General features: G+C 41.3%; 1 protein-coding gene across 1 annotated transcript; it reads left to right on the plus strand.

The window, feature by feature from the left end:
* Positions 1 to 6515: 6515 nt before the first annotated feature.
* On the plus strand, positions 6516 to 12402 carry LOC133906314 (chloroplastic import inner membrane translocase subunit TIM22-2-like). The gene is made up of 5 exons (XM_062348182.1): positions 6516 to 6871; positions 10360 to 10424; positions 10532 to 10604; positions 10704 to 10757; positions 11975 to 12402. The coding sequence occupies exons 1-5, from the start codon at positions 6610 to 6612 to the stop codon at positions 12202 to 12204; spliced, it is 684 nt and encodes a 227-aa protein (XP_062204166.1). The 5' UTR covers positions 6516 to 6609; the 3' UTR covers positions 12205 to 12402.
* Positions 12403 to 13257: the final 855 nt, after the last annotated feature.

Genomic DNA, 13257 nt, shown 5'->3' on the forward strand with positions numbered 1-13257 from the left:
TAGAATCAAGTGCTTTGGTTGGATTAGTTGGGAGCATGTAAATCAATATGGAGTACGGTTTGTGGTTATTGCGGAGGTTCTGCAGTTGTATCATTATAGTGCGTGCATCCGTCCAAAGATATTCATTTTGTTAATCCAATGTGAGGAGTGCTGCCTCCTCACATTTGTTGTTCTCATTGCAACGCTGAGATGCTGGTGAATCTGTAGGTGCTATGGGTCATTTTGGGGCACTTTAAACAGAGTGCGTTGTTGGGTGAATCAAACGATATGAGTGTGTAATTGAAAGGACAATGATGTCGCCTAGAGAGGGGTGAATAGGCGTTTTTACAAAAATTCAACCCTTTCTACCGTTGGCCTAAACTTGCAGCGGAATATAAACTAACGAGTTTTTCACAAGAGAAAAACCTAAATATGCTAGGCTCAACTAGTGCACAATCACCCTAAATAAGTGTGGAAATTACAATCCTAAGGTGACAAAAATTACTCCATTCTAGCAAGAGATATGCAATAAAAATTAAATTGAAAAAGGCTGAAAACACTGTTCATATGCCTGAAATTAGTGTTCACCGGAGACTCCGGTGTAGTCTGGATACTCCGGTGTGTACAGGTCCGGAAACTCCGGTAAAGGTCGGATTCTCCGGGTTCTGTACAGAACTGAGCCCGAAACTGAATAAAATTAATGAGTAGAGAGTTCTAGCTCAAACCGAGTGATGTCGTGTGTTCCCGGAGATGATTCCAAGTAGATTCACGAAGAACCTACACTCAAATACACACAAACAAGTAGATCGAGCAATATGCACAAAGATTTGAGTAAGAACATAAAAGTAAGGAAACAAGAGAGGAGACGCAAAGAATTGTTTCCCGAAGTTCGGATTCACCACCGTGAATCCTACGTCTCCGTTAAGGAAGCTCCAATGAGCCGGGTCTCTTTGAACCGCTTTCCTTGATCCACTAGTTTTATCTCTTCCCTTTCGGAGGCGAGATCGACCTTCACAAACTTTCCCGCGGCTCACCACACGTGCGGGAGCTCACCGAGCAACACCTAGCCGGCTAGGAGGCTTCACCTCCAAGAGTAACAAACGCTTCGAGAACTTCTTGTCAAGAACTCAAATGCTCAAGAATGGATTTTAGCTCACTTGCACTCAATCTTCTAATCTCTCAACCCAACTCACTTTTCTTCTCAAATCACACACTAGAATGGAGTGGGAGAGGTTCTTTTGGCTCTAAAAATGTGTTCTTCCGTGCCCCTTGCAGCAGCCCCAAAGGATGGGGTGAGTGGGGTATAAATAGCCCACTCTAAAGAACTAGCCGTTACTGTTTTTGATAGAACTGACCGGAGTATCCGGCCCTAAATCCAAATACGGCGTCAGAACGGTCACAGAATGTGTCAGAACTAGCCGTTACGCTCTTTTCTGAACTTTTACCGGAGTATCCGGCCTACACCGGAGTCTCCGGTCGGCACTTAACCCAGAAAACAGCCCCGGAGACTTCCCGGAGTCTCCGGCCACTCCAGGTACTGGAGTATCCGGACTTCACCGGAGTATCCGGACTTTACCGGAGTCTCCGGCCTTTCCAGGTACCGGAGTATCCGACCTACACCGGAGTCTCCGGCCACAGCACAGCTGACCTCCGAAAAACGGCAATAACTTTTGATCCCGGAGTCCGATTTCGACGATTTTGGACTCTATGGAAAGCTTATTCAGAGGGCTACACATCCCAACTGAATTTATGACCTAAAACACATAGGATAAAATTAGGAAAACTTTCAAGTACCGCTTCTTTCTTTCAAACCTTGAGGGTTGCTAACTTCCATAAAATCTTCACTCCATCTCTTCTTGATTCTTCATATGATTGATGCAAATCACTCATAGCTTTTCATGGCCTTGCACGGTCCATTGGCACAAAGCTTCACTCGCTCTTTACCATTGCTTTGGTCCTTCGGCGCCAAGCCATTTGCTTGCCCTTCACCACCGGATGGTCCATCGCAGCCGAGTCTTGCTTGCCCTTCACCGTCTTATCATAGAAAACTATTTTGTATTCGACATCTTCAAGGAATTCATTTTATCAAATATGGAGTCCACTCTTGTTCTTCACTCTTGGCATATATGATTTCAATTCAACTTATGCCTTCTTATGGATCCTAACCCCAACTCACTCTCAAGCACAAAACACATGGGTTAGTCCATAAAACCTAAATGACAACATTTATACCTTAAGTTACTCGATCTCCACAAGTAACTTATTAGCCTTCATGCATATTGTCAATCTTCATATAGAACCTAACCTCACTCATTCTTAAACACATAGCACACGGGTTAGTCCACAAAACTCTATTGATAAGTCATACCTTTAGTTACTTGATCTCCATAAGTAACTTAGCCTTCAAACTTATTGCTAATCTTATTGAGCTTCTTAATCTTCTTATGAGCATCACCAAGAGCTCATTTATCTAGATGTACTTTCAATCTTCTCATTCACCTAGAGTTCATGCATGTCTCTTCTTCATGCATCACATATGGAACATCCTACTAACAAACTCAACACCATTGTTAGTCCATAGGTATTGTCATTAATTACCAAAACCACACATAGGGGCTAGATGCACTTTCAGTAATGTGTTGGCTGTTGGATTTATTCTAGTTAATCTGATCTGATTTATCACTATGAACATTCCTGTACTATTACTACTCTACCCGATGCTTGGGGCTTTTAAGAAACTATCATGACAATTACTAGAAATGTGTTGAATTGAGAGATCAACAAGATTTCACCGCTTGATCACTGCAATTGAAAGAAGATATTTATAAGTTCTGCTTTGTGTATCTGATCTATGATGGTTGCTTGTAATATTTGTATGGATCACAATTTTATTTTTTTAGGTACTATTTGTTTTAGTACAGACGGTTCTAAAGTAGAACCGTCTGTACTAATTATTTACACAGACGGTTTTAGTTTTAAACAGTCTGTACAAATGTGTAGTACATATGATTTCAATTTAGAACCGTCTGTATTGATCATTTGTACAGACGATTCAAAACCCGTATGTACAAATATTTTTTTACAGACTCTTTTCCACAAACGTTTCGAAAAAATGTCCCGCACAGGGTTACGAATTGTTTGTATAGATGAATTCTCTAGTAGTGAGAGGTGTGATGTAATTAATTGCACGTGATGAACCGGTGATCAACTAAGCACAATTAATTAAGCCCTCTACATTGCTTCATTCGATTTGATGGTGGGATTACTTAGATTCACTTGACAAAACATACGAAATCCCTGGGAAGCATGGCAAAAATCTAATCATGAGGTCCAACACAAAAATAAAGTGAAGAGATTCTTTTTATATTTTGTTCGAATGACAGAAATATTTTATATCAAGAAATTATAAAACTTGGTTATTGTATCATTATTTCCATTTGAAGTCACTTGAGATGGCGGTCTCGTCTTCCATGTCATCCACAACATTTGAGAAGTCGAGGCTGTGGAGCTCATCGCTGATGTTGTTTGTGTCAAATTAGTCTAAATCACACTCATCTAAAAACATCCATCGTAGCCATTATTCGATTAAAAATGAGAGTAATTCCGGTAGTTCTGATATATGCTCAACAAAATCTAAGATCACAACATATACCATTTACAACACAGTTTCATCATAAGATATGAATAAAGTGCAAAGATTTAACTTATAGTACATACCTTGGTAAAACTATCAGTTTCTATTTATATCAGAGTTTTCAAATGCAACGAAAAGTTTTAACAAAATAAAAGATCAGTGGTGCCATTGCCCAAAAGGCACCACTGGGATTAGCTCAGACATACATCCTCTACTCCTACCCATCGCTGGTATCGACAGGATAGAAATATCCATTCACGAGTTTGTCGTTACCTGCAACAACTTAAGGTTATACCCTGAGTCCGAAGATACTCACAAAACTTACACAATATGCATATATACTATTCTCGATTCTAAGGACGATGCATTTTGTTGAATAGCAAGGAATAAGGCACAAGTTATTTGGTTCAGCGAAAAGGCATTTTAATCAACATAATGACCTGAATAACTGACATTAATCATTAATGATCATAATATCCAATAAATGTGAATTTGCTCAACTCCAATAAGCGTCCTCAAATACTTCTCAACATCCCACCTATATCACATACACAACGATCGAAACTCTACTATGATGCCCAATGAACATTAAGCGTGCTCATGACCGCAAGCACGACTATTCGAATAGTTCTTGTATCCTGCAGAGAAGTACATCTTTACCCATATGATACGAGACCACCGGTCACACAACCCTTTGATTGCGAGTGATGATTCACATGATAACCATTCACGTACCCACCCTGAATGTTTGTTCCATGCCCAAGCTTACGGAAAATACCTAAGTGCATGCTTGGATATCCTTAGGAGTCTCTTACAAATACAAATTACACCTTAGATGTATAAGTCAAATGAACACGGTGTCATACTATACTTAGCTCATTCTTATCATATTCATATATGTGGTAGTGTAGAAAAGTGCTTAAGCCAAATGATACCATGGTTGGTGTTTAATCAATACAAGCGGTCTATGACACCTTGGTCTCCTCTCATGAAATGCCCCTAACTCCCGCCCGCATCTCGTCTCAGACTCACAAAACTCATCATCCCAACTTGTCATTCTCGTGAAACAATAATTATGAGTCATATAGCTCGTGGATGATAGACGAACCACTGCTCGACTTCTATCGGTGACTTATGCATTGCTAAATATTTTGAATAAATTTTAAATTAGACATTAACATGGTTATCCTTAAGTTACGAGGATTAAAATCATCAATAACAAGATAGAGATAAATGCAACCAGATATATTCTACCTAATTTCGGACATCGCCCCTATCAAATTGGCATTAGTTTTATTTCACAAACAAGAGACATACTTGATCACTGCAGTAGATAACAGTAGAGGTGTGATGTAATTAATTGCACGTGACGAACTGGTGATCAACTAAGCACAATTAATTAAGCCATCCACATTGCTTCATTCGATTTGATGGTGGGATTACTTAGATTCACTTCACAACATGGACGAAATCCCTCGGAAGCATGGCAAAAATCTAATCATGAGGTCCAACACAAACATAAGTGAAGAGATTCTTTTTATATATTTTTCAAATAGCAAAAATATTTTATATTGCAAGAAATTATAAAACTTGGTTATTGTATCATTATTTTCATTTGAGGTTGCTTGAGAGGGAGGTCTTGTCTTCCATGTCATCCACAACATGAAGTCGAGGCTGTGGAGCTCATCACTGATGTTTTCCGTGTCAAATTAGTTTTAGCTTAATTTTCAACATACATTTTTCAATCACATTTGAAGAATTTGCATAAATTTAAGTTTCATTGTGATTGAGTAACTAGGAATATTCCTAAACATCATAATCAATACTAGGTATCATCTACGGTTTTGGATGGCTACTCCAGTTTTACCGAAGACGTAGAACCGAGGTCACAACCATGTTTTTTCCAGTCCCTATAATCAACCAGGACTTCTCATCTGTCTAGATTCAACAATTCTTGATGTTTGACTATTTCTCCGCTTAACATTGGTTGTAGGGTTGATGAAGAAGGAGCTGATTCCTTCGATGATACATGCCCATTTGAAGGCGATGTGATTGATGGTACTGAAGCAACACACCAATGACAATATAGGAGCACCACCACGAACGATCCTGACATCGTGCATCGTCGCTGACGCATGGGGTCGGATTCACATGTCAGCGACGAAGTCACTATGATGTCAAGTCAGAGGATCCAGATCCACCACCACCGCTTAGACTATGACAGATAGGTTTGGTAAGGGACGGTATTGGTGGTGAACACCAATGACATAGGCGTTACTAGCGAGATAGTAGGCGTTGGTGACGATCAATGACGACTTCTGGAAACCTGACCGTAATCATCAATTCATCATTAGCGTATGTACAGCTTATAGGAAGAAACTAAGACTAATCTGCTATATAAACTAGTAAGGACAAATGGTCTCGCTCTGCCACTCTCCGGTGATGAGTTGCAGACGGGCCAAAGGAAGAAAGATTCAATAAGCGTACCATGAACACTTTACAAAGTGATAGTGCTCCTCCCAACTCTAACGGGTCTTGATTGGTGCAAAGCAGGATGATTCTTGTGTTCAAAGGCCTCATAAGGCTCCCCTACGACGCCACAAAATTTTCCCAAACAAAGCTAAGGATAGAAAGAACCTCAAATGGGACGATGGAATTTGAACAGAATATGCAGAAACTTGGATACATATTTTTCAAAAACGGAAATTCGTCGAACCAACATTCAAATAAACGGAGTAGCTAGTGAAATCATCTTAGAAGAAATCTGCTTTCTGAGTAATCAAAACGTCTAAAGAACACACACAAGTTGCAAATGCAAGCACACCGCACCGCCCCTATCCCCACGGTGGATTCGGCCACAGAGAATCCTACTGGTGTGTGGCCCCACCGGCAGGCTGTGCGGCACACGGACGCGGTGCACAGCGCGCGGTGCACCCAGCCCCGTGGCGAGCCGCGCGCTAGACGCACACGCGCGCGAACACGACGCTGCGGCGGCCATGGCGAGCGGCGACCCGAGGCCGGAGGACGACCCCTTCTCCGACGGCGACACCGCCGACTCGGACTCCGCCGACGAAGCCACTCCGCAGCGGATGGGGGCTCGCGGGCCCGGCGCCACCAACAACCCGATCCTAACGCGGCTCGCGGTGTCGCGGAACCCGAGCCCGCTCGCGGCGGCCACCGCGGCCCCCGGGGTCTGCCTCCTCCGCTTCGCCTGGGAGTCCGCCGCGGGCTCCCTCGTCGGCGCCGTCGTCGGATACGGTAAACCCACGCCGCCCGCCACCACCTCCGCTTCCCCCCTTCCCTCCGTCCCTGTTCGAGTGGAACCACGCGTTGGGGTTTAGGGCTCGGCGACGGCGAGGTGATGCGTGGTCCTGACGCCATGTCGAGGTCTCGCTTACTTGGGACGATGCGGTTTGGACCCCGAGGGGATTAGGTTCGGTGTCTCAAATTCAAGCCGCCTATCAGTGGAGTGAGATGTCAGTGGTGATATGCTATGCACAGTGTTGGCCCCGCGTGTAACCGGATATTCTGTGATTCGCACACTTTTCATTTGGTTAAGTTCTGGTCTAATTTGCGGCGTTCAGTGCACAAATTCTGCTCCTAGAGATTGCTCACACTGTCTGTACTTTCGCCTTTTAGAATTTTCTTTTGTTACCGTAGTACTGTGTTGCTGTGCGAGATTTTAAAGATTGTAGAAGATTCGACTCGGGAGACACATCGGAATTTGTTGTCTACTTAATTTACATGCGTGTGCTTGTCGAACTTGTTGGGCTAAACATGGGAAATGGAGCTAAGCTATTTTGTTTCAAACGAAATGTGTAAATTTAGTTGCAAAAATTCTCCTTTGCATCATTCACTTGATTTTGGACTGACTACATAACCGTACAGACGTATAGTGTTGGTTGCATTGACGAAACAAAGTTAGGACTAAGAATGGATATAAAAGCAACTCTCCAATTGATTCGAACAGCAAAAAAATACTTTATTGCTAATCTGCTGCCATGGTCTGAGCCTGAGGCTGAGCCTAGAAAAAGGTTCACTTGCATGGTTCGTGTGAGATGATAAGTTAGCTGGGTATTTGTGTTATCAAAAGAGCTTACAGAAGCCCAAATTACAGCCAATCTGTATTCGATCTGTTTTCACCTAGATGTGTGTGCTTACGTGAATAGTTGATTCGTTGGATGGCCCTGGTGTAGCTGTCTTATGCAGGATCTGTTTTTAAAGGAAAGGAGGTCTGTAGGTGGGTTTGGGGCATCTCGCATCTGCTGTTCCGTTAGGCTACCTGACCTGCATGGGTGAGGCTTAGATCCTGTTTGTTTCAGCTGGAGATTGTGAAAAACAACTTGCAGATTATGTATTGTGAAAAATTGGATTGTAAAAAGCTGGTAGCTATTTGACAACCTGGATTCTGGGGGAGTGGATTGCTGCTTTTTGATGTCAGTAGTCTGTAATGCCCTCAGTTATTTTGGGTGGCCTGTTTATTCTTTTGTGACACGTTTAACATTTGATTGGACTTGCAATTCATTTTGAAATATAAAAATTCATAAAGAAAAATTAAAAGAGACACCATTCATACAAACTTGAATATTTGTTTCATGATTTTTAACATTTTCATGAGCACATATTTTCATGAGAGCACATATTTTTATCAGGTACAGCATGTAAAAATAAAGCCATAAGAATTGGTTTCATGATTTTTGAACAGTTTAAGATTTAACCATGAATTTAAGAATTTATAACATATTTAATTAAGCACAGGAAATTCAGTGAACATTTGATGCATGCATATATTTTTAACATGTAGGACCGATGAATACAAAACTAACAAAATTTATTTCACATTTTGTGAGCTGTAATTATTTTTTTTATGATTTTTACAAGATCGTGAATGCACTAGTTCTAACTTGCATAGCTAGTTCATCTAGCTTTTTACTATAGCAGCTAGCAGCAGCACTCGCGGGCATCCATGGCTGGCTGCCAGTATGGCGTAGCTTGCCAGCTGCGAATCCAGTAGGGGCTCGGCCAATGGAGGGCGACACCAGCACTAGTGCAACCCAAGGAGCTCACCAAGTGCTCAGCTAGCCAGGAGGAGCTCGGCAGCAGCGGGTAGACAGTTAGCATCTTCATGGCAACGGAGGAAAGACATGCGATAGGGAAAGCTTCAAATCGGAGGGAGGTCTGCTGTGTATCCACGGCGAGAGCCGATGGGTAGGTCTAGTGGTGCCATCCATGCTGGAATACGATCCATCCATGCCGGGGATTGATTCCGCGTCAGTCGTTGGAGCTCGCAAAGCGTCCTGGTACACGATGGCGCCGACGAGCTCGGGCACCTCCGTGTTGAGGTTCAGCGTATCCATCCTTGCTGGATCCACGCCTGTAGTGGTAGGGCGGCGCTGCTTTGACGGCAGCGGTGCGATTTTTGGCGGCGACGGCGTGGAATCGGCGGCGGCTAGGGTTGCCAGGAGAACGAGAGGATGGTGAGGAGCGAGGGGTGCGGTCGGGTGCGGGATGGTGGGCGTCGGGGGCAGGGGGTTAGGCCAATGGCAGGGGCAGTTAATTACCATGAAAGCTCGATGGGTACTTTGGTCCTTTTGCAAATCAAAAGCTGAGGGAAGCTGGTGGACAATGGATCGTGGGATTGCTACAATCTAAAGGATGGATTGTTAAAAGCTAAGTTCACAAGCTGTATGTTTGTTTCCACTTTAGCTTATAAAAGTTGTTTTCCACAATCCGAAGTGGAAACAAATAGAGCCTTAGTTAGGTATGCAAAAAGCAGATCCGCTTGAGTGATTAAGTTGGCTAAAGGTGAGTTGCAAAAGTGATTGAGGGTTACAAGAGTGGATTAAGGCAGGTTAAATTTCAATGATATCATCTTCTGCATCTTGCCAAATCAGACGACACCTTAGTTGTAGTTCAGTCTGCATCATCACATACAACTAACCAAACAAATCCCCAACTTCAATTTCCTCTTGTCCAAACCAATCTTGAGAACAAATGCTACCAATACTATAGAAGCCATTATTCACTTGAACTAATTACTTGCTCAATCATTATATAGTTGTGCCTAGTCCAAAGAACTGATCCCCCAATACCAGCCTTAGCCCTTCAAATGCTATGGGTCAGCCTGAACCATGCAAGCCCCAGTCCGAATCCTCATGAGTGAAAGGAAAAAATTCTTCATGGGACTGTCAGGTTGAAAGCCACACTGCCGCAACCTTGATTTGTGAAAAAGAAAAAAGAAACTGCAATTGAGATATAAAAATCTCAATCCTCCGACTGATGTTATGGTCATTACTGCATTGAATAAAACTTTCACCATAAATCTCTATCTTGAAAATAGTTTTGTTTTATTTGTGTTAACACTGGTAGTAGATCGGTACAACTCCTGCTTAAGCCATATATTCTCTGCCTTAGCTTTTAGATGCTGTGGTTGCTTAGCTGGAATAATTCCATTTATTGCTGTTAGATATATCAACATAATTTGCGCTCTTTCTTAGAGACGTAAAACAATAACTATAGAATTGGTAGAGATCCCTTATGTAACTTACTAGATTAGTCAGCACAGGGGGTGCCAAAATGGACTTTATATTTTAACTGACCTCAGTGTTCTAAGAAGCTAGGCGCTAGGTGTAGATGGGCCACAGGGTGGTGCCTAGCACCTGGTTGTGACCTTTTTTGTCTTCAGTTGCAAAGTCTATATGAGTAATCTGATAGTTCCACTTTGCTATTTCTTGGTAACTCTTCAGGAAAAGGTTTGGTTACGATGAACGGTTTTAAAGGATCATTTGCTGATGCTGCATCATCTGCTAAGGTATAAGGATATGCATTTTCACATGTGGATACCCCTGTTAATCTCATTTTGAATTAGACTTTTGTTTACCAACAGCTCATCTGGAAATTTTTACCTTATTGCTGTAGATATTTGCTGTTCTTGCTGGTGTTCAAAGTTTAGTAGCTTGCTCCTTGAGAAAACTACGGGGAAAAGATGATGGTTTGTATTCGTCTATGTTCTGCTTGTTTCTTTTTCTCTTCCTTTGGATTAATAAAATGGTAAGGAGGATCATTAACTTGTGAATCGTTCTATTTCCAGGTATCAACGCAGGAGTTGCAGGCTGTTGCACTGGCCTTGCTCTGAGTTTTCCAGGTAAAATTACAGCATAGAGTGCCATTAATGGCTTATAATTGTTTTAACGACTATTTGTAATTAGCAGTTAATGGTTACAACCTGTTCCTGGATATCCTCGCGAGGACTAGGATTACATAAACAATAGCCATATTGTTTATGCTGAGTTATGGCTAGGAGGCACTTGCTCTTTGCGTTTTTGATATACCTGCTCTATGTAATTTTGACATTGTTATTGATGAAAAATGAAGTCACACGAGTAGAAGCGCGTGGAAGTTAGTGATCTACGTGCCAGAACCATAACTTATGCTTCAGTTTTCTTGTACCATTGTTACTTTTATTTTTTACTATTACTAGTACCTTTATTATCATTATTATATTCTCATCATCTTTTTAGTTGGATCTTGTGGGTTTCATCTCTCGTCTACTCTAACTTGCTTGGGACATAGGCTTTGTTGTTGTTATTGTTGATAACTTACTGGTTTGTCTGGTTCTAACGCTGTTCCTTTGCCTGCATTCATGATCTAATTGACTTTTGGGGCTATAGGTTAGAAACCTTCCCTCGCCAGGGACCAGAGGGAGCTGTCTGAAAACTTGTGTTATTTGATGGCATGGCAGTTTCTGTATATTGAATGGTTTTGAGGAAACATGCATCCTTATATGATGTCCTTAGTGTCTGAGTTACATTTTGATGCTTATCAGGCTTAGCAATTGTTCATTTTGAAGTCTCCTTCAAATGATCACTTTGCGATTTATTTCCTATGCACTATAAAATAGCAATGTTTAGTTGCTAATTTCTCTCAACTTTTATTGGTCTATAGGCATACATGAACTATTGCATTCTATTTTAGTTAATTTAGCATCCTCTCTTATTGTTTTCATTGTTTTGGTATGATTGCCCCTTTTTGTTCCATCATTGTGCATTAATTGCTTGCGTGAAGATCAACTATTGTTTGCATTCACTGTTTGTACAGACCAATTCTTTTGGTACAATGGATTGGCCATTTAGGATTTTTCTTTTTTCACTATTAGACTGAACATTGCATGAGTGACAATATCTCACAGTAAGTCCGATAATTATTCAGAATATGGCTTTGCTCTGCAACAAATTGCCCTTAATCTTCATGATGGTATTACTTTTGAGATCGATACCTTTCCCACCTATGTAAGTGCAAATCAATACTGTTATGTTGTGCCTATTGAATATCTCACATTATTTTTTTTCTTTTTTGGCTCAGGTGCACCGCAAACACTGATTCAGAGCTGCCTGACCTTTGGAACTTTCTCGTACATTATAGAAAAGCTAAACAAGCAGCAACCTGCACTCGCACTCCCATCCGGCACTGGCGAGAAGGACCCGAAGGCTGGACAGAGCGTTCTTCCTCCCTTCACGCTTCCTCTTCCATACGATGCGATGGAGGGATTTTTCACGTTTCAAAAGTTTTTGTCGAAGTTTCGAGGAAACTGAATTACCTTGTGGAATGGCCTCTTCGTGTTGCAGCCATGTAAATGCATCAATCTGAGCTGTTCCTTTTCGGTTTCTTGTTTGACGAATGCGTGTTTCAAAGGTGTAGTGTGTTGCTAATGGTGATGATTCTACTCTGTTATATGACAATTTTGCGACTAAGGGGAGCAGCTTGGCCCTTGTTCGATTGTGTTGTGATCATGGACTCTGTGAGTTGTACCCACGTCGCGCGTGTCCCACATAATTATCCAGTGAACATTCACGAGACAGCCTATGCCTATCTGTTTTTATCCCGAGCCGCAGCGTGATTTGTGAAAGGACAATGGTGTTGTATAAAGAGGGTGAAGAGATGTTTTTATAAAACTTTGTCTTTTTTTTTTATAGTTAGTATAAACTTGCAGCGAAAATAAATTAACAGATCTTTTATAAATGAAAATTCTAAATATGTTAGGCTTAACGAGTGTATAATCACTCTAAATAAATGTGAATGCTACAGTTCTAGGGTATAACAAAGATTATTTAAAACTAACAAGATATGCAACAAAACTCTAATTGAAAGTTTTGATTTTATTATTCATCAGATGTTTTGATACTATTCATCGGAACATCCGAACAGTGCAAAATAACAGATTTGAATATCAAGAAATTAACTTAATACACATACAAGCATGAATATCAAAGTAACGGACAAGAATAAGAAAATACAGAAATAAATAATTTGTTAACGATGTTTAGATATCCACCGATATCCTACATCTCCGTTGAGAAAGCTTGATTACATTTGAGCCAGATTTTTTTAACCATTTGCACAATACACTTCTCGTCTCCACTATGACCAACTCTTCCTCCACTCCAGATATAGTAAGTTTCACAATAACTTCCGCGTCTTCTCACAATCTTCACTTGAAAAGATCGTTGGCAATCCACCATCAAGTTGTCTAGAAGACCGTGATCTCTAAGAGTAATAAACTCCTGAACTCATACAACACCAAGTGCTCAAACACACGCAACTAATTCGACACGTGCGAGCAACCTAAGATCCACACATCTCACATA

Source organism: Phragmites australis, chromosome 23 (assembly GCF_958298935.1).
Source record: "Phragmites australis chromosome 23, lpPhrAust1.1, whole genome shotgun sequence".
NCBI classification, from domain to species: Eukaryota; Viridiplantae; Streptophyta; class Magnoliopsida; order Poales; family Poaceae; genus Phragmites; species Phragmites australis.